Source organism: Boleophthalmus pectinirostris, unplaced genomic scaffold, assembly GCF_026225935.1.
Source record: "Boleophthalmus pectinirostris isolate CB_2022bp ecotype Guang Dong unplaced genomic scaffold, ASM2622593v1 HiC_scaffold_10, whole genome shotgun sequence".
Lineage (NCBI taxonomy): Eukaryota > Metazoa > Chordata > Actinopteri > Gobiiformes > Gobiidae > Boleophthalmus > Boleophthalmus pectinirostris.
In genome coordinates, this window is record NW_026570971.1 from 23,062,967 (window position 1) to 23,085,745 (window position 22,779).

The 22,779-nt window shown below is 36.5% G+C and overlaps 1 protein-coding gene across 1 annotated transcript; it reads left to right on the forward strand.

Annotated features, from left to right (window-relative positions):
- Positions 1–212: 212 nt before the first annotated feature.
- vps39 (VPS39 subunit of HOPS complex) lies at positions 213–21,062 on the forward strand. Its single transcript, XM_020921708.2, is given in 26 exon segments — positions 213–336; positions 597–793; positions 1,055–1,120; positions 1,208–1,272; positions 1,408–1,450; positions 1,529–1,623; positions 1,726–1,824; positions 1,899–1,991; positions 2,105–2,285; positions 3,730–3,850; positions 4,251–4,371; positions 4,950–5,079; positions 5,348–5,490; positions 5,572–5,712; positions 5,797–5,888; positions 5,890–5,936; positions 8,512–8,598; positions 9,277–9,350; positions 9,471–9,678; positions 10,394–10,522; positions 11,020–11,122; positions 11,980–12,025; positions 12,902–13,051; positions 16,735–16,869; positions 17,281–17,372; positions 18,533–21,062. Coding segments are annotated over 25 exon segments (2,616 nt in total). The 5' UTR covers positions 213–336; positions 597–720; the 3' UTR covers positions 18,615–21,062.
- The last annotated feature ends 1,717 nt before the right edge of the window (positions 21,063–22,779 follow it).

A 22,779-nucleotide genomic window follows, 5' to 3' on the forward strand; every position in this document is an offset into this window, starting at 1 on the left:
GATTTATCTTGGTTATGTAAACACCATAGATTGTTTTCTATGTGTAAACACGGCACAACCAAGTCTAATTATTCGGTTATCATTGTACTTCTTTTACATTCATTTTCAAGGTCATGTACCCAGTGATGAGGTTTTCCTGATGATCAAACTTTACAGTAGACTCCCACAGCACCATCTACCTGTAAAACCAAAACGCTGGCTGCTCCTTTAATGCCTTCCTCGTGAGTGAAACGTCGGTCACGTGCCTGTCAAACCTCTGCGCAGCGCATCAGCACAGCGGAGGAAGTAGCAGGAAGCTAACAGCCTCCGCGTACATTAACACCTCATAAGAAACATGTACGTTGTTAACTAGCTCATGTTATATGTCGACCATTGTTGGACCTTTATTTTCAACAGTTTTAATTTAGTTCAAATTATATGAAGCAATGTTGATGAGTTGTAGACACCGCTTGCTAACTTCGGGCTAGCATGCTATCGGTGTAGCTAGCTGTTGTTTTGATCTGGGAAATTTCTTTTCAAGACAAACTGCGTAGCATTATACTGTTATTGGATATCAGCACTCGTCAAAAATGATTTCCTCTACATCTTTTTTAAAGTCCCACTGTAAATGAACTAATGGCGGCCTAAAGAAACAATCCAAGTGAGAGTCTAGAGGGAGCAGTCCGCTGTTAGCTCAAAGGAGTACATAAAGTGACTGGAACAATATCTACAGTATTCAAGATGCATGACGCCTATGAATCAGTGCCACTGCTGGAAAAGTTGCCTCTCCAAATCGACTGTCTCACGGCCTGGGGTAAGTTTTTATTGATAAGAAAACAGATGACAAATGTAACTGCTACTGTCTGTGTGGGTGGGAGTGGTCCAAGAAAATGCCATCTTTCATTACTGTTTATGCCTACATCTTGGATTCATTCTTTTATTCTGTGTTCTGCTAAATTGCTAAATATAACCTAGGTAATTGCAAATTTGTATATAAATGCTAATCAGATATCTTCCATAGACTGTCTTGTCCTATCATTGTCATCCCAATCTAATGTATCTATTCTTCTCACAGAGGACTGGCTGCTTGTAGGAACAAAACCTGGACATCTCCTATTATACAGAATAAAGAAGGACACTGGTAGGAGTTGTACTTACTTGCTTGCTTGCTTTAATTTGATTTGTTGTCTCTGGAAAAATCTTTACAAGTCTTCCTCTTGTCCCTTAGCAACAAACCGATTTGAAGTGACCTTGGTGAAATCAAATAAGAATTTTTCAAAGAAGATACAGCAGGTAGGCAAAATCTATGTTTTTAAATTACAACTGTGATGACATTTTGCTTTGAATGACTGTTTAAGGCTTTGACTACTATTATTCCTTCTGCATTTGCTATGTATGCTAGTCACTATTATATTTTCTCCCCCACAGCTGTATGTTGTCTCACAGTACAAAATCCTGGTCAGTCTTCTAGGTAAGGTTTTTCCTTTCCACAATAGCAGTTTAATTATCCTTAATATGCTGAACTTCCTTTATCACATTTGTTTTACAGAAAACAACATCCATGTTCATGACTTGTTAACATTCCAACAAATCACTGTAGTATCAAAAGCCAGAGGAGCCACATTGTTTGCATGTGACCTTGAGGTTCGTAACAGATGCATTGATACAAATTTTTTATTGCCATTGAATAGTCAAATTTGCTGTTTTTGATCATAATAATATGTGTTTTATTTTATGTCCCTTTAGCAAACCAGTACAGGGGAGGAGAGGCTTAAGATGTGTGTAGCAGTTAAAAAGAAGTTGCAGCTTTATTATTGGAAAGACAGAGAGTTTCTTGAGCTCCAGGTAAAAAATTGTAATGCTAGACAAGATTTAAACAGGTTCAGACACCTGACAATTTTGTCTTTTGTGTCTTTCAGGGAGACTTTGCCGCTCCTGATATCCCAAAATCTATGGCCTGGTGTGGCAATGCAATTTGTGTTGGGTTTAAAAGAGACTATTATTTAATTACTGTAAGTAATTCTCTAACTGATAAAAACATTTGTCTATTTTGGAGGAAGGGACAAACTCTGTTCTGTATCCGTATCGGACCTTATCTCATTAAGGTTTTTAATTGTTTTATTAGATGGAGGGTGGTGTCACCAAAGAGCTCTTTCCCACTGGAAAGCAGTTGGAACCTTTGGTTGCCCCATTGGCTGATGGGAAAGTGGCAGTTGGACAGGATGACCTCACCGTGGTGCTCAACGAAGAGGGAACTTTTACTCAGAAGTGCGCCCTCAAGTGGACTGACATCCCTATAGCAATGGGTAAGAGCTACTGGAATGGACTGGCTTTGCTGTTTTCCTATTGGTCTCAGAGGGCTATTGTCCAAATGCTACTGGAAATTAACCTGTTTTTGGTTTGCAGCTTATTTGTAGGAATCAAATATTTATGATAATTTGACTGCACCACTAAATGGATTATTTATCATTTGTTTAAAGTCCCTTCATTGGTCCCAATTTATATACTTTTAGTTAATCTCTGTAGTGTAAGATACAGCTTGTATAACTTGTAAGAATTAGCAAGTACTAGCATGTGACAGTGGAACTGGTTTAGTTTCATTGTCACATGACTTGTTACCTCAACAATGATCTCAATGTTGTATCTAATCCAGTGTTGTGCTTTTGAAAATTCTCTTTTCCAGAGTCATCTTAAATTGATAGTTGCACAACAAACAGACTAATATTATTTTTAATAAAAATAGCTTTGCACCAAACAAAGCGGAGCAGGTCCTATGTTTTACATGTCTCTATCTGCTCAGTGGGTAATGATACAAAGAGGAAATAAAAGATTAACAGTTCCTCAATTTCCTCATATCAAAAAGTTGTGTCATTATCTTGATGTCCTCTTTCAATAAAACCCTGAATCTCCTCCTTTTAACTTCTAAGTGGGCAAAAAGTAGCAAATGCAATTTGTAATTTAAAAAAAAAAAGTATTTTCACATTACATATTTTCTTTTATTTTACTTGAGAGAATTCTGAAACAATAACAGCTTAATGAATACAGTCATATGGTTTTCCGAACATGTTTGTTTAGGTCTGAAGGTTTTATACATAACTTTATAATCAATCAAACTGGTTAAAATTGTTACTGGTTAAAGGTCCCGTATTATGCAAAATTTACTCTTGTGAGCTTTAAGCTATAATATATAACACCTGGAATTGTGTTTTGTTTAACTAATTATTAACCTTTATTATTAGCCTGTTTATATCTCCAAACCATAAAATGCTCTGTTCCATCTTGTGATGTCATGAAGTGGTAGTTTTCAAGATAACTGCTACCTTGTATCTTTTGTTCAATAGAGACTGATAGTTCTAGGAATGAATTGATTCAAATGATTTTAGTGAAGGTGTTTCAAAACACAGTGGAGCACTTCCTGTATTACCATATGACATCACAAGGTCAAACAGAGTGTTTTCAGTTTTATAGAATAACTTAGCCTAAATATGCAGGGTTTGCATGTTAAACATGTGTAAATGAAACAAAACACAACTCCAGGTATATTTGTGATAAGAAAACAACATTATAAAAATAGATTAGAAAATAGTGTAATATGGGCCATTTAATCTTTACCATTCCACTTGGCTCAAATATTTTCATAAGTGGTAATTATTATGACAAAATGACATGGAGAAATAAATCATATGAATAAATGTCTGCATGCCTTCCAGTTTGTCTGTACCATCTGTTTGAGCCTGTTGTCTCCCTCAGAGCACCAACCTCCGTACATCATTGCGGTCCTGCCTCGCTGTGTGGAGATCAGGACCTTCGAGCCCAGACTGTTGGTGCAGAGTGTGGAGCTACAGAGGCCACGCTTCATCACATCTGCAGGGTGAGGAGGCCATATTTCAGACCATGACACTTTCTCAATGTTATGGCCTGTATTATTCACATACAGTATATTAGTTATGAGACTAATAGTGGCACTAATAAAAAAAAAAGCAGTGTAGAAACCAAATACTTTTTTTCTCCCCCTCCCTGTTAGTTTTTTTTTACTGACAGAACTATAAGTGTAACTATAAGCAATATTGTAATACTGTAAATAAGCATATGGATAAATAGTTGGAATTCTTAATATTCAATTATAAGTATTTTTTAAAACAGCTTATTGTTTACGCTAACATACATACATACTCTACATACAATATTCCTGCTATAAAAATTGATCTTTTTTCTTTTTTTTTATCATGTACTCCTAATCATGTCTGAATGTCCCTTCTTTTGCCCCACAGTCCAAACATTGTGTACGTTGCCAGTAACCATTTCGTGTGGCGCCTGGTTCCTGTGTCTATAGCCTGTCAGATTCGGCAGCTTCTTCAGGACAAACAGTTTGAGTTGGCTCTTCAGCTTGCGGTGAGCAAAGCAAACACAAACTGTACTTTTAAACTTTAGCATTAACATTTTCAGTTTTGTTCTTTGCCTTGAGGCGGGAACATTAAAATCCTCTCATTATTTAAGCACTTCTTTGAAATGGTAAATTGCTCAGGGTTTTGTTCTTGTATAATCATGATCTAAGCACAACCATTTACAGCAAAGCATTCACGTTTTTATATCTCTGACCTACTTAAAGGTGCACTGTGTAACTTTTTGGTTGTAGTTGGTTGTTTCTATGGAGATGTCATTGCTCTGCCAATATGGCATTAAACAACTCTACCTTACATTTATTCAGTTACAGGTGGTTTTATAGCTCAAAAATATCTAGAAAAACAGGCATTCTGACTATGAGTGGGGTTACCTCTCCACAGATCTGACCTGTAAATTGGTCTCCATGAAGATAGAATGGCACTGTACTGTGAAATATTCCAAATAAAGCAATAAGATCTCTATGAAAAGCTTTTGACAGACTCTCCACCTAAAAAGTTACACAGTGCGCCTTTAACAGATCTTGATCAATTACTTTTTTGAATATTTGTTTTTTTTCCTCTTTGCAGAAGATGAAAGATGATTCAGATGGAGATAAGAAGCAGCAGATTCATCACATCCAGAATCTTTATGCCTTTAACTTGTTTTGTCAGAAGAAGTTTGATGACTCCATGCAGGTGTTTGCCAAACTGGGCACAGGTACAAACTACACTTTTAAGTTGTTAATGTAACCATAGCTTGTAATTTCCAAACAAATGCACATCATAAAATGTTTTACATGTTTTACAGTACAGTATCATATTTATGAAGGAACTGAGTGTTAATGATTATCAGTACAGTCAACTTTGCCTTATGGCCAGTTAAACTAAACACAACAAAAAATGAAAAGTATAACTACATCTCAATCATTACTGACTACTGCTTTGTCTCCAATCTCTTCATACTTTACAGTGTATTTTCTTTCCAGACCCCACTCATGTGATCGGCCTGTACCCAGACCTGCTCCCCACGGACTACCGAAAACAGCTGCACTACCCCAACCCTCTGCCCACTCTGTCTGGGGCTGAACTGGAAAAGGCTCATCTGGCTCTCATTGAATACCTCATACAGGTAAATAAACATACAGTCTAGGTATTAGAATTTTTAAAAGTATATCTTTATTTAGTTAATTATTTTGTTATTTTTACGTAGAAACGCAGTCACTTGGTCAAACAGTTGAATGATGCTGATCCCTTCACCACCTCTCCGTTAATGGAAGGTACACCGACCATCAGAAGTCGCAAAAAACTGCTCCAGATCATAGATACCACTCTACTCAAGTGTTACCTCCATGTATGTACTGGACAGTCAATTTAGCCATTAAAATGATGTTACTCACTTCTATATCTTATTTGTTCCTCTCTTTTGGTTTTTCAGACTAATGTAGCGCTTGTGTCTCCATTGTTGCGTTTGGAGAATAACCACTGCCACATCGAGGTGAGCGAGGACGTCCTGAAGAAGGCTCATAAACAGCGAACTCATCATCCTCTATGAGAAGAAGGGGCTGCACCAGAAAGGTACAGAAAATGTCTGAACAACTGTCACATTTTAACAGTAATAATCTGTTATAATGGCCTTTTACATCTGTGATAGGCCAAGAATATGTAAACCTAATATTATTTTTTAATTTGACAAATTATTCTGTAGACTTTTGACCTTAATCTGCAGTTCTCTGGTGTGGACTTGGTTATTCAGTTAAGGCTTTTCTATTCTAAATGTGGAATAATTTTACAGTAATATATAGTAAATAGTAATATTGATACTTTGCAGTTTATTTGTGTGGTGGGGGTGTGATTCCAGCTGAAGGCACAACTGTCAGGAGCTTTGTTACACTTTTAACATAATATGATCAGAACGAGTTGACTTAGCTGGAACTACAAAAGTTAAGCTGATTTGTGCTTTTAAACAAGTCTCTCACACATAAAATTACAGTCACAAGGCAGCTTGCATTAGCCATCAGTTTTTCCATTAGTCACTCTCACCTTTTTGTTGAAAATCATGTAATGTAAAAAAAAATGTATTGATCACTGGCTGCTGAAATTGTGTTTTCTGACAATTGTAAAAGTTTTTGGCTGTTTGCTAATGTGTGCATTGTGTCTCCATGGTAACTGCCAAACATTCCAATAGAGATGCATGTAGAACACCCCCAGTGTGATGCCACTGCAAACTATTAATAGTGGATAGAGCCTCTACGACTCAGCACAGTATATACAGTACAGTGCAGTAATGGCTCCTAATAAATCATCTAGACTTAGAAATGGCATATACTACATCTTCAGTGAGTCTGACACATTGATAGATCGGTCTGACTCACATTTCAAGTTAGACATCTGTGTCTTATGTCCAATTTTGAGGCCAACATTGTGAGTGAACTTCATGAACTCTACTGGGAAACCCCTTTGTGTACGCTCGGTAATGCATCATCCTCTCTTCCTGCAGTAATCACCATAAGAATGGAGGTTTTCCCTGTGTTCTCTTGCCCTCCTGCTGAGCAGAAATAATCAACATTCACATTTTCCTAAACAATGACTGTATTGAGCATAATTCGACACAGAGTAATGACTTAACCTGGTTACATGTGACATAATGGGTCTTTTCAGTGCATCTTGTCCAGTACATTTATAAACCACTACCAGCTGTTTTTGGCTTCTCAGAAACTACAGCCTTGTTTAATCTGGACGAGGACTTTCTCCAAAACACAGTTTTGGAGAAAGATTTACATTTAGAGTTTGAAATGAGTCCATTACGACAGTCTCATTGTCTGTGTGCTGCATTATAATTCCATTTGTAAGGTTAATTAAGTGTGTTAAAGGGAACATATTACCCTATTTTCTGATCTGTTATAATATAGTTTCCTTATCAAAAACATATCTGGAGTTGTGTTTTGTTTTATTAGCACGTTTAACACACAGACCCTGCATATTTAGGCTGAGTTCTTCTCTCAAATGTGAAACACTCCATTTCACCTTGTGATGTTATGTGGTAATACAGAAAGCGCTCCAATGTGTTTTTAAACTCCATACATCTTCTCCAGAATAGTTTTCTCTCTCTGCTGAACTAAAGATAAAAGGTAGCTGTGAACTTAAAAACATGATACAGCTTCATGACCTCACAAGGTGGAACAGCATATTTTGAGCTTTGGAGATGTGGACAGACTAATCAAAGATTTTTCAAACATGTGTGAATGAAACAAAACACAACTCCAGGTATGTTTTTAACTAGTTAACAACATTCTAACATGGCTTAAAGCTCATTAGAGTCAATTTTGGATAATATATGACCTTTTAAGACTGCATTTCAAAATAAAAGCACAATCATGTTCTTTTGGCATGTTTGTTTTATACAGTGGTTGGTTTATGACACAATAAAATTAACTTTGTATTTAGAACTGCCTGACAGCTGCCATGCACACAGCCATCTCTGTTACATCTGTTCATAATGACCTTCCAATTAGTTCAGCCTGTTGCACCTTTTATTTGATGCCAGACCATGTGAGAAAGCATTTGTGCTACTCCCAAGCTTGGATTAACTGTGATTAATTAGATCAAAAAGGACATTGAACATAAGACTAATTACTAATGTATGCAAGCGGCTCTACACTGGAAGACAGATGTTTTGCTGTGGCGAGAAAGGAAAGGCTGAAACCTGACGCCAAAGTTACATCAACAGCTTCACGATGTTCCAGCAACACATAAGTCATGTTGTGGATCATTGGTCAGTATTGTATAACCCAAATAAGCAAAATTTCAATGCAATGTTTTAAGAAATTATCCAGACTTCAATTTTGTGAGTTTTCTTACTCATTTTTGTGGTAGATCAAACCTGTCATGGAGTTATTAGTTTTGAATTGTAAGACTCATAATTTGGCTCGTTTCTCCATTCAAGCGTCTGGTTTCCATCCATTTGTTGCTGTTTCTGTGTGATGTCATGCCTCTACACTTTCCCGGTCTGTACCAATCAAAACCATCTGTTGTTCCCCACAGGCCATTATTACCAATTTAATCTGTTGACGGCGGTTATCGAACACAAAGCAGTTAGAGATTAAAAGCAGCTTTACTTGGCTCTGTTCTCACTTCTGATTGGCTCCCACAGCTCTGCAGGTGCTGCTGGACCAGTCCACAAAAGCCAACTCTCCACTGAAGGGACATGAGCGCACAGTGCAGTATCTACAGAGACTGGGTGAGTAAAGATCAGGGGGTGACTCTGGCCATTTAAATCATTGTCTCAATTGGGAATACAAAATGTAAAAAATCCATTTGAAGAATCTGTGGGAAAATCTGTGCAAAATTCCCCTTGTTTAAAATGGTTCCCACTCTTTATTTTGCACATTTTTGCACAAAAGTAATACCATATTTCTCTGACTATAATTCACTTAGTATATATTCACGCAGTATAAGTCACAGGGCCACTCAAACCTTGAAAAAAAGTATGAGGTATAGTCCAGAAAATACGGTAAATGTAACTCACTAAAATGTATTAATACTTTTTAAAGACCAAATTCCATTATTTTATATTTGATTAATTATTAAAAAGTGAGCATTCTTACTTTGCCTATTCACAGATCTGACATGTAACTTGTTTCTGCAGTGTCACCTGCTTGTCTACATAAAGATCGCTACTTGTTTTCATGGTGATATCATTACTTTGCCTGTAGTTTTACACTGGCATTAAATTTAACACACTGATTGGGCCTTTTAAATCTCTTTGGATTTAGCTATAACATTTTTTTTTTTTTTTATCAAATGATAGAATATCATAAATCCATATCACTTTATATGTCTCTGACGGGCAATTGCATTGATCCTAAAAGTGGTTCTGAATGCACACTTTACTTTATTATTTTTTTCCCCAATGAAGGAGTGGAGAATCTGGGCATCATCTTTGAGTTTTCTCCCTGGGTACTGAAGATCTGTCCGGAAGATGGCCTGAAGGTTTTTGGATGCCTTTTTATTCTTTCTTTCACTCAATTTTATCTGACATCTTGAGTTTCCCTTTGTCCTTTCTTCTCGATAAAAGCATTCCTTGGGTCTTAACTTTGTCGTCTGCTGCAGATTTTCACTGAGGACCTGACAGAGGTGGAGTCTTTGCCTCGAGACAAAGTGCTCAACTTCCTGAAAGAGGGCTTTAAGGAGCTGGCCATACCATATTTGGAGCACATCATCTCAGTTTGGGACGAGAAGGGCCCTGAGTTTCACAACGTCCTGATCCAGCTCTATCTGGAAAGAGTTCAGAAAGCTTACCTCAACTCTCAGCCTGAAGGTTAGACAGGAAAGCAGTTTGAATCAGTGTTTCCCATTAAAATAAGCGACTGTGGTATACCTAGGTCTGTCACGATAAGTGCGATATATTACTCAAGTAAATATAGACCATAAACAAAGATAATGAAAGATAATGAAACCTCAAAGCAGGATTGTCTAAAAACTTAAACCATACAATATTGTTAAAATGCAACACTTAGTAATTAGTTTGTATTTAATATGAGTCATAGAAGTTATTAATTCAATCTTCAAAATAACCAAATATCTTCTATTATTGCAAAGAACACTTGCATACAATAAATACTGATCCCAGAAAATCATTTCATCTATCAAATTGAATACCTCAACATAGTAATTATTGTGACAAGCCTACTTTTAGCCACTACCCACAAATTTTTGCTCCCATAGTTGAACACAAAAATGGTCAAACAAATTATAACTTTATGGTTGCAGTATTGTCATAAACATGTATAATTAACGTTATTTAAGTAAGTCTGCTTTTTTATCTGTAGAAACAAGTAACTCTAACATGTGCCATTACCGTCTCAGTATAAGCCTGTGGAAAATGCAGCTGAATAATTTACAGTAAATGTAATATTTTATTGAAAGTTTAGTGCGAAATGAGACGACTGCTGTCCTGTGATGTTGTAGTGAATGCCTGTCTGTCTTTTGATATAAACTGCTGCTTTCACACTGTAGTTTTGTTTCTCATGCAGGGTTCCCGGCTGTGGCAGCAGGTAAAGAGCCTGGAACACTGGGAGAGTTCAGACACAAACTCCTGTCCTTTTTGGAAGAGTCCAGCAGCTACGAACCAGAGAGGCTCATCAGCAACTTCCCCTTCGATGGTAAACTACATTTAAATCACATTTGTAATTTAATGATAATAAGAAGCACTTATCAAACATAATTTAACACAGGGCATAATATAATTTAAGTCACTGATGACTTCTTGCATAGAGAAATTTGGAGATTGCACAAGAAGTGTTATTATTACTTGTTTTTGTCAAGTGTCTAGACAATAATTGTGATTGATGCGGTGTCATTATATACATATTTCCTGGTAAATTGACTAAAACAATTTCCGTTTTTATTGTTCAAAACTTAATTTAGTGTTAAAACCATACAAATAAGATTAGTGATATACACACATACACATGCAACCTTATGAGTAATAATGCTGCAATGTGGGTGATCCATTCCCCTCGGGTGTGCCCTTAACTAAAAGTCCTCTTAAAATCCCATATGTTCTTTATAGCAAGAATTTCTTGCCATGACTTTATGTATTTGCCTTTGTTCTGAAGGGTGTAACCTGCTCTTTGACCTGATTTTCCATGTCCTGTAGGCCTGTTGGAGGAGCGGGCGCTGCTGTTGGGACGGATGGGTAAACACGAACAAGCGCTTTTCATCTATGTGCACATCCTGAAGGACACACGCATGGCTGAGGAGTGAGCGCTCTCAAAACTTAACATATCTCTGTTTAGTTCAAGCCCTGAAGACAAATGTTGAAGCGTGTTAAAATCATCTTTTTATGTGCAACACTAAAGAGCTGTGGTGGCCTGATTGTGCCAGCCTGATTACTCCATTACACTGCTTATACAACTAGAATCTCCACTTGTTCATTCAATGTATCATTTTGATTTCAGATGTCAAGTTAAAGGTCCTATATTACACAAAATTGATTCTTGTGAGCTTTAAGCCATGTTAGAATGTTGTTACCTCCTGGAAAACATACCCAGAGTTGCGTTTTGTTTTATTCTCACATGTTTGAGTAACCCTTTATTATTAGTCTGTCTACATCCTCAAAGCTCAAAATGCTTTATTCCACCTAGTGATGTCATGAAGCAGTAGTTTTCAAGTTAACAGCTACGTTTTACCCTTAGTTTACTTGAGCTTGGCAATTGCAGGACTGAAATCATCCAGATGATTCTAGTGAAGGTTTGAAAACGTTTAAAGACACAGCAGAGCACTTCCTTTATTACCACATGACATCACAAGTGCCTTCTGTTTGAGAGAACTCAGACTCAGCCTAAATATGCAGAGTTTGTGTGTTAAACTTGTGTGAATGAAACAAAACACAATGCCAGGTATGTTTTTGATGAGGAAACAACATTGTAACATAGACCAGTGTAATATGGGTCCTTTTTAAATGTAGAAGAAATATGCATAAGAACATCCTACTTGAAAGCTAAATCCACGTTGAAAATTATCATCTAAATATGCTAGTCTGATTATCTGCAGTGTGTATGTTGACAGTTCAAGAATCCACAACAGAAAAGATGATCACTTTTGTTTTGTTTTCCAGATACTGTCGAAGGCACTATGACAGCTCAGTTGAAGGAAATAAAGATGTAAGTAATTTATTCATTTGCATTTACTTTGCATTTTTACATGTGATTTCCAGAGGGCAATTTGATATTAGCATTTAAGGTAGTGTCCAGATTTATTATTAACAAAATTTTATGTTACCACCATAAGTGCAGTCATCACAAATGTGCATAGATTAATATAGTATTTTATTATATAATCCTAGTTAAGATGGTTGGTAGCAATTCATAGTTGCATAATGTTGATTTGAGGATGGGCTGATTTTTTTCAGAAAACTATCTGGTCTATTGATTGACAACTTTCTGTTGTACTGTTGACTATGCTCATATTTGTTTATCAATATTATATTACTATTAAAGGCCCATATCCAATTTTGAATCATGAATAAAGAACATGTTTATCTCTCTGATGCAACCATTGGATATTCTCAGCTACTTGTTTCCCCGTGGTCCTCGTTCCTGGTCCCTGGATCTTCTGGTTCTTGTAGTTGCTTGCTTCCAGTTCTCATCCCCTGCAGTTGCTTCTGTGTGGTTCCTATGCAACAAAATATCTATAAAATGTGTATTCTGTCTCGTAATTTCACATTCATCAATCAGTCAATCAAACTTTATTTATAGAGCCTTTTACAACACTCAAAGTGACCAATGTGCTGTCCATTAAAACACAATATAAAAACATTCAAAACAATAAAAACTGAAAAAAATTGCATTACATAAACTGCATTACTGAGTGTTAAAGATTAATAGCTGCTTGCATTACACAAGTGTAGGAAAAAAGACTTTTTCTAGACTTGAAATAAAAATTCTGGTACAGGCTCATTAAAAAATCTGAAGTAGAAAAAACTAAACTGTTAGTTAATTTAAATTTTATTTAGGTTTATTTATTGTATGTGTTTGTAGGTGTACCTGTCCCTATTGAGGATGTACCTGTCTCCTCCTGATGTGCACTGTTTGGGGCCCATAAAGATGGAGGTTTGTGAGCCTCAGGCCAATCTGCAGGCCGCTCTACAGGTCCTGGAGCTTCACCACAGCAAGCTCAACACCACCAAGGTACAAAGCAAAGGGTTACACTGTTAGTGCGTGGTCAGAACTGTTTTTACAGTACTGTTTTGTTTTAGATATATACACCACCATGGTACAAAGCAAAGGGTTACAGTGTTAGTGTGTGAACAGCTCTCTTATAGTACTGTTTTGGTGTAGACATAGTAAAACGAGACAAATATAAGATGATAGAAGTTCAAAAGAGTTAATAATAAAAAATAAAAAAAAGAATAATATACAAGTAATTCAATTATAAACACCCATTTGTGACATAGCTAGAGGAGATGTTGGCCTACATAATGATTTTGTTAATTAATTGTTTGCAAAGTTCTCTGTTATTATTATTAAAAATAACAAATTTGCCCATATGCAAGTACACGATATAGATAAGGCATTTCATTTTACTTAATAGTGCTAAGTAAATGTTTCAAGGTAGACTGTAACTTTTCTGGTAAAGCAATAGCATCTCCATGGAGACAAGCAAGTGCCCGACCCTGCACCAGAAAAGTGGGATAATGCACCTTAATCTAAGAGAGGTTGCTTTGGCTTAGTTTTATTCTATATATCTATATTCAATGATTATCGAGCTCTTGGCAGTCTAAGAAGCTGATTATTTGCTGTGTGAGAGAACCCTAGAAAAGAAAAGCCAAAATATGTAAAGTGGAAGGTGTGTTATTACAGATTTCATGCATTTTAAATTAGACCTGTTTATATGTGGCCTCCTGCTGTTAATAGTGCTGAACCCAACATGAGGTACAGCTAAATCACACATTTCAGTTCCTTGTGTGAAATTAAAGCTTCTTCTGATTCATGGAAGAGGAATTTGGGTTGTTTTTAGATAAAGATAAGAGGGCGTCACACTGACATGTGTAATCATGTCACTTGTTTTGTGAAAGACATTTCCTATTGAGATCCGTCCTTCACTGAGGCTTTGAAATATGTGCTTTTGATTTGTTTTCTTTGTTTGATTTTTTAAAACTGGTCACTAGTGAATCTCCCAGTTTTCAAATGGATATGATTGGCAGGTCAATTGGTCAATTGGGACATGCCTGGTCCATCGTATTAGACAAACTATAGAAAAAAAAAATATCTCAGGGAACTGAAAACATGGTGGATTTCTGCAGAATCAGTGAGCAAAGGGCTAGGCAAAGGACTAAATTCTGTTAATCTGAGGTGAAATAAATTAGATTTTTCTTTGTAAATGACATGTAACCTGTGAGTTCTTTTGTTTTCATACGTGTCACTGGAAAAAAAAACAAATCTGATTGAACAATTATGTTTGGCTGGACTTAAGACGCTACAGAAGGAGTGGGTACCAGGCTGATATCAGTCTGTATAAAAAATACAGAGAGGTGCCATTCCAGGCAAATAAAATACAGTCTGTCAATATTACTAGCCTTTTATTTGAAAAAATATATATTTTGGTTTAGTCTTTGGTGTAAATTGCTTCAATTCAAAATATCAGTTATTAAGTGACTTGTTTTTAATCTTTGGATCTTACTTGCCACAGGCTGAATAGCTTGAATGGTTGACAGATGCCAGAGTCTTGAGTAATGGGGATTTCCTTTGTGCCTCTGTGCTATAATGGGTGATATTCAGAATGATCTGTGAGTATCTATTGAGTTGAGGTGGGTTGAAAGGGTGTTTTTTAAAATTCTTTTTTGTGTTTTTGGTTTCTGACCAACAAAATGTTAGTATTATTCACTGACATTTTCTACAGTACATTAGCTGTTAAAGTTTTTTTCATTTGTTTGTTTATTTTTGAACACTTAGTCCACATACAATGAGTAATCTTTAAAAACAAAGACTCCAGGTTTATGAGTACAGTTTTGTCCAAGCTTTCAAAGATGTAAGTCCAATTTTGTGTTCCTGCATCTTTCTTATTGATTTACTTAATGTAACCCCTCATTGGACCACTGGCCCTGCTCCCAGAATGCACTCTGCCAAAGCTGCAGAGACTGAACAAAAGGCCCTAGTCTCTTTCATGGAGCGGGGTTTTATTGTCAAATCTTGCTTTTAATGTTTGAGTTACATCAAGGTTTGGACACGAACCAAGCACTTAGATAGGACATGGTAATTCAACTCAATGTCCAAAATCTGTTTCTTTCGTGTTTTATGCAGGATACACATTTTATGTTTGTGGGTGGAATAATTTGGTAGCAAGTGCCAAATTTTGTGTAACAACTATTATTTTAAAAAAAATTAAATCTGACACAGTAGATCATGACAAGTAAAAAATATTACAGTAACATGGGGTGTGGCATTATAGGTTATAGTTAAGTTATAGATTTTGATGAATCACTGGCTTCTGGCAAGAGCATGGCTGAATGTGTTCATTAATTCAAAAAAACAGACGTTACAATAATTGTTTTTGCTATGCTTTATTTCTTAAATGTAGGTAAGTGGGTAAAGCTGTGGTTTAAGTCAAATGCTTGACCAGCCACTTTTCTTTTTCTCCAGCACTCGGACTTTCTCAACCAGCTGCAGGTTCTCCTCCATTATTCTGTTGAGGCTCTCCTCTGCATCGCTCCTCCTGCTTCTCTCTCCTCAGCTCCAGCTCCACAGAGCTGTTCTTCTCAAGCCATGCTGTGGAACTCTGGGAATGTTCTCCCTTCATCTGGTCCATCCTCATGCTTACTGCAGCCACTTTGTCCTTCAATGATCTGTTCTCGTTCTCTTTCTGAAGCGCATGTTCTATAGTGGCCCTTAGCCTAGCCTCCTTTTTTTTGCATGGCTTGAAATCCTTGATGGTCGTCATAAGAGTCATCTTTTCTTCTAGGATGTCGATGTTTTTGATGACCTCTTGTTGTCTCATCTGCTCTATTTGAAGCTTCATTTGAGAGATTTGCTCCATCAAGGTTTGCTCTTTCTCGTCCCTTTTTTCATATGAAGGACAAGGTCTGCATTCTTCTCCACCAGTCCTGCACTCTCCAGTTTAATCTTGAACAGCTCATCCTGGTGGGACCTCCTCAGGTTCTCCATCTCATGTTCAAGGCACTACTTTTCTCTCTCACAGTAATGAAGAGAGTGCTGGAGCTTGGTGAGGCTGTCCTGGTAACTTTGAAACAGTTCTTCCCTCTGACACACAACCTGCTCATATGCCAACTTGATTTGCTGAATGACCACATAAAGGCTTGTATTTCAGCTTTCTGCTTATTTATGACCTTGTCAAGATCTTTCTTCTTCTCTTCTCTTCACTCTGTTTGAGTGTGTCCCTCTTGTCTTCTGCCCTCACAGTTGTTTCTCAGTAGACAACTCAGTAGACTTCTTTTCTTCATTCTGCTTAAGCTTCTTCTTGTTGATGCACAGTTTGATGCTCTTAAGGTCCCTCTTCATTTTCTGCCCCCGCTCCTTGTAACTGTTGATCTGGGCTTGGTTATAGGTGTAGGGAGCGGCGGCCTGTCTCTCGAGGGTATACTGCTCAGAGTACTTGATATCACACTTTTCGTGAGTTTGCACAGTTACCTCTGACATGTTTAAGTGCTTACTTTTTTCTGTAGCTCTGGGCATGTTTGCTCTGGGCTCAGGCTATTTGAGCTTCTCTTTCGAGTGTTTGTCACAAATGACTGTTTAACAATTTTGTGTTCAGCTCATAATGTGTCTGATGAGGTCACTGTATTAGGTTTGAACAGGAGTGCGAAGTAAACTTGGCATCTATATTAATTCTGAATGTAAATTGATTTGTTTTTCAGGCCATTAACCTGCTCCCGGCCAACACCCAGATCCGTGAGATCCGAGTGTTTCTGGAGAGCGTGCTGGAGGAGAAGGCCCAGAGGAAGCGCTGTAACCAGGTCCTCAAGAGTCTACTCCAGGCTGAGTTCCTCCGGGTCTGTGCTCACTCTCTACTTATTAAGCCTATATATTTCTCCTTTTTTTCTTTGCATTCTATATGTCCATAGGGCCTCAGAATGTTGAAAAATTGGAATTGCTGCCATAGCAATTAACAATTTTAAACAAAACTATTGGTTAATGGTGAAATGTGCTTAAAATGGCACATATAACAGGAAGTTGAATCCCATGAAAAGTCATTGTCATAGTCATAGTGATCCAAATCTGATAATGCTATGCGTGTTGTTTAATCTAGGGAGCAGATAACATAAGAATATTCTTCTTTCTGCTCCTTTTCATTTATTTCTTGTATGTTTAATGTTATGACACTGTTATTGTCTTTTTGTACTTAAATAAATAAATAAACAAAATAAATAAATAAAATCTGACCCTGAGCTCTGTGCCTTTAGGTTCAAGAGGAGCGAATTTATCATCAGCAGGTGAAGTGTGTCATCACAGAGGAGAAGACCTGCCGCGTCTGCAAGAAGAAAATCGGAAACAGGTACTGCCCCCGATCCCAGAGCGCCTCAGGGACTTCCACTGATCTGGGACTTTACAGATTTATCCTATGTTAGCTTTACTTTTGTTGTATTTTCAACTTAACTACATTTTGCTGCAGGGGCACTTTGTAACTTTTCTGGTCAAGGGTCCTCTATAGCCCACCCACTCGTCTTCTTGTATATATTATGGCATTAAACTTATACTTCTTTCATTTATTCAATTACAGGTGTTTTTATTAATAGACTTAGACAAACTTTATTGATCCACAAAAGAAATTACTTGTACACAGTGGCTCACACATCACAATAAAATATAATAACAAAGAGTTATAATTTAAATGCCAAACTGAGTTATTTAACCCTCTCCAGGCAGGCGTGCAGATTTGCAACAGCTAAATTCCAAGTACCTACTTACTCCACATTTATATTATTTGAGCTTTTTTTTACTCAGGAGCCTTTTTTCCCATCCATGCTGATAAACGTGGGCAATGCAGACTGTGCAAGAATGGCTACACGCAAACGGCCTGCCAGAAGTGCAAAATACTTTTTTTGTTTACAAAGTATAAAAAAGTCAGAATTGTATATTGACTGGTATTTGTCCTAAAAATACATTTAAATGTGCAACAATGACCCTGTTCAGACATAGTACAGACTGTAATATATGATAAAACAATTACTCTTAACATATTTTATTATTTTTTTATTTATATATTTGTTTTATTTTAATATTATACAAGAACAAAAAAATAAAAAATAAATAAAATCCTCCCACACTGCACCCCTCTCTCTATACCGCAACGTCCAATACTGCCAAAATGTTCAAAAACATTGCCTTGCTGCTTCCTCCTCCCAATGTGGAAGATTTTCAGTGGGGTGCATTAAGATAACAGTTCATTATTCCAAACACATTTTATTCTTGTGTAATCTTATTTTTTTATCTTGTCACTACACATAATTCATTCCAGTTTGGTTTTCTTATTTGTTCCACATTGATGTTTGCTGCAATCTGGACTCTGTGTGTTAAAGACATGTTTTTCTTTGACACTTTACGCTCTTGTTAATCCTGGGTTTATTTTTATCCCTCTCATATCCATTTTAAATTATCACCTGGTTACATCCTTGTGACTTCATAACTAACTGTAAATTGACTTTGTGTCCCCAGTGCTTTTGCCCGGTATCCCAATGGAGTCGTAGTGCACTACTTCTGCTGCAAAGACCGAAACACCTGCCCCACGGACCTGTAGCTCTCCACCTCCTATTGAGACTAACTGAGAATAACTCCTGTACACCCCAATGGGACAGGCTAAAACAGGCACAAGAACTAAACATATCCAAACCATATTGACTTGAACTAGCCTGGCTTCAAAGTGCACCAGATCTGTGTGCCTGGAAAAGCAGAAGGAATTTCTCAAGCGCATTGGGCAAGAAAGAAGAAAAAGCATTGGCATTCGAAAGGCATGTGTCAGTAATATGTTAAACAGGATTCTCCAGACTTAAGGTGGGAGCTACAGACGAGACAGGACCTAAGGCCAAATGGACAAAGCCTGGAGGTAACTTCAAAAACTCCTAAAGAGCAAAACTGTTTATTTTTTGGTTTTCTATTCTTCACTCCTCTGTTTACTGTGCCATACAGTCTCCCGGACAAATGCTGAATGCCTTTCTGAACAATCACATGAAAATAAATTTTGACCCTACATTATATTGTCTTTTTCCATCTAATTATTTTATGTTAAAGGTGTTAAGGTGCTTTTCTCTATCGAGATTGCTTTGTCTGGAACGTTTCACAGTATGGCATTATGCCATTCTATTTTCATAGAGACTAAACCAGACCAATTTACAGGTGAGATCTGTGGAGAGGCAACCCTGCTCAGTCAAAATGCCTGTTTTTCTAGGTATTATTGAGCTATAAAACCACCTGTAATTGAATAATTGTAAGGAAGAGCTGTTTAAAAAAAGTTTTAAAAGCTGTGGAACATTTCAGGCAGAGCAATGAAATCTCTGTACATCCAGCCAAAAAGTTACATAGTGCACCTTTAACTGAACACCTATATTTTAAGTAGATCAGCTAGATCAGGGGTCTCCAACCTGTAGCTCTCCACCTGCTTCCAAGTAGCTCGCCAAGGGATTTCTGAAAACTATATATTGTGGATAATAAGTAGAATTTGATTAATTACCACTGTAAATTTATTATTTTGATGCATAACTGTGTGTATCAATAAATGGGCAATGGCTTATGTTATATAAGCATCTCACTGGTCCTCATCTAAGGCTTGCTATGGCTCTTATATATACTCTGTTTCTTTGTGACTGCTGAAATTGCTAGCTCTCTGGCATTTTTGTTTTGTACATGTCGCTCACTGGAGAAAAAGGTTGGAAACCACTGAACTAGATTATTTGCTTTGGATGGAAAAAGTGTTGTAATGTATTTATTTTGGGTTACTGTTTAATTTTTTGAGAGAAGACTGCATGAAGTTGCTTCTTTTTTGTTTACTTTATATCAGTAGTTTGACATGCGACTTATGTAGGTATCTTTATTTTAACTTTATTTTGTGTTCAGCATACAGGATTTAGTTTTGTGAAATTTGGGAGTCCATAGACAGAACAAAAGCTACACTAATATACTTGTGTTTGCTGGCAGTATGGCACTAGATAACTCTGCAACCTTTAACATTTTAATTCATTCATTGTTTCAGGTGATTAAAAGAGATAATCCAATACATACATCTAAAATATAACAATGCAGTCTGTAAAATGTACAATACAATACAATATAAAGTTTGGATAGTCCTTACTTGCTTAAAGAGCCCATATTACACTATAATGTTGTCCTCATCAAAAACATACCTGGAGTTGTGTTTTGTTTCATTTACACATTTAATGTGCAAACCCTCCACAATAGGCTGAGTTCTTCTCTTAAACGGAAAACGCTCTGTTCCATCTTATGATGTCATGTGGTAATACAAGAAGTGCTCCACTGTATTTTTATTCTTACATCTTCACTAAAATAATTTGAATAATCAGCTGTATAATTGAAATAATACATTTAAAATAATAACAATGTCACAAAAAGTAAGTAGTATAAGGTTGTTTATAAAATATGTCTACAATATAATGTTTGGATAGCCCTTACCTGCTTAATTATTACAACATAAACAGGATTTGAATTCATTTTTTGGTGTGGGGAGTACATACAAATTGACTACAACTTCTATCTATGGATTGCCTATAACACAACCTATGTTACATTAACCTTAAGTTTTGTTTTCTCTGTATTGCCTTCTCTTTTACATAACATAATATGAAGTCAATGTTACAGCACTTTAATGGTGGGAGAATGCCTTTTTATTTATTGTTAAATCAGATACTTGATAATCTGTATTAATGTAATGAAATACTGGTTTACAAGTAGTGAAAGAAGCAGGACTTACTAAGAAATTGTTGTGAATAATTCTTTACTAATTTAATACGGACACTGAAGATTGTGAGAGTAGTGGGGGACGTTGAAAAGTAATGGCCTTACATGTGTTTTATTTCAGATTTCAAGTAGCATTAACTGTCTTTCCTGCTTCAAAAACAACACTTTGCACTCACTGCTACGACTGTTTCAGATATTTTTACTATTAATACAATGGTGAACTGTAACACGAGAGGTACTGGCTTTAATCATTATTAATAAATACATGTAAACTGTACTTGAGTTTGCAAAAGCTTTTTCACTGTTTGGAAATATGTTATTGTCTATTGATTCATTTTTTAAAACTACTGTTAGCAGGTATGACTTGTCTACACTAGAACTTACTACACTACACTTGTCTACACTAGAACAGGGAAAAGTTCAATGTTTTTGTCACTCATTTCACAAAGTCAAACCCATATATTACATAGACTCATACATTACCAGTCTAAAGTTTAGACACACGTTTTCATGTAGTTCTTTATTTCCATGATTATTTACATTGTAGATTCTTAGGGAAGGCATTAAAACTATCAATGCACACCAAAAATATCCAAAATAACTCAATAATTTTTTTTTAGAAATGGCCACCCTTGATCACTGCTTTACACTTTTGGCATTTCTTGATCCTGTGGCAAACCTGAGGGTACTTCATTATTTTTGCATTTAACTATAAATTTTGAGCTGTGGAGGGTTGAATAATTCACTTCTATGAATCATTACAGATACAAACTAAATACTAAAGTTTCTAAAGTCACATTTCAAAAATTTGTTATCGTGACAGGCCTAACAAAATTGCAATTAGAGGTGTGCAAAAATATTTATATATCTTATAGTTTATTTTGATGATACAGTATCAATGTTGTGGGCTGCTGTATCGATATATTGCCAAGAGTATCTTTTTGATATATTTTACTGAATTATTTTGTGAAAGAGCTACTATACATTTGTGTTGCTTGTTTGGAGAAGTTGTTCATGAAATACATTTGACATTTTCACTGTTTTGATGAGTAAATTGGGCATTTTTCATATTAACTTTGCACAAACAGTGGATTCATAAAGACTTAGTATCACAGCCATGATTTAGCCTTCATTTTTACTGAACCGTATTGAATTGATTTTAAATATACCGTATCAAATCAAAAGCGCACTGTATCGAAAAAATTATATCGTGGCCTATGTATCGGCCAGTTCTCAATGATACCCAGACCTAACTGCAATGTCACCAAAAATCCATTTCTGCTCAACAAATTTTAACCATATTTTTGTAATTCCACTTGGTGTAATGCATAACTTTTCATTAATGCTTTGATTTCATTGGGCAATAATATCATACTGTGGAACATTCCAGACAGAGCAATGGCATATCTATAGAAACAAACAGGTAACGGACCCCAACCGAAAAGTTATGTAGTGTGCCTTTAAGAGATGGGAGGAAGATGCATAACTAAGAATTATATTTCAAAAAAGAAGAAGCTCTTACCACTGCCACTAATAATTAACTGTCCCTGTGAAACTTGTAAACCCCACCTGTCCCATTGCCTCTTAAATATTGACAGTAAACATCTCACTGCGGATCCACCTTGTAATTTTGTAGCTTCAATCTCCCCTGATCCGCTCCAGCTGGAAAAAACGCTCTCAGAACTATGACTTCTGAGCTGTGAGCAGTACATTTGGCCTCACACATATCCTGAGGTGTGCCAACAGGAGTCTGCACTCAAGACCAGCCTCAGATGACCCCCTCTACTCCTCACCCTCTTGTACCCTCATATACCCCTCAGTCTGTGCCAGTGGTGTAATAAATGTACCAAATTTAGGTGTCCAACGCTGGCTGCAGTTACATGTGCACTCAGAATATGATTAACACAAGATTTTTGAGTTATAAAGAGTTATAAAGCTGACTTTACAGTTTACATGTTATTTGATTAATCTTAAAGGTGCACTATGTAACTTTT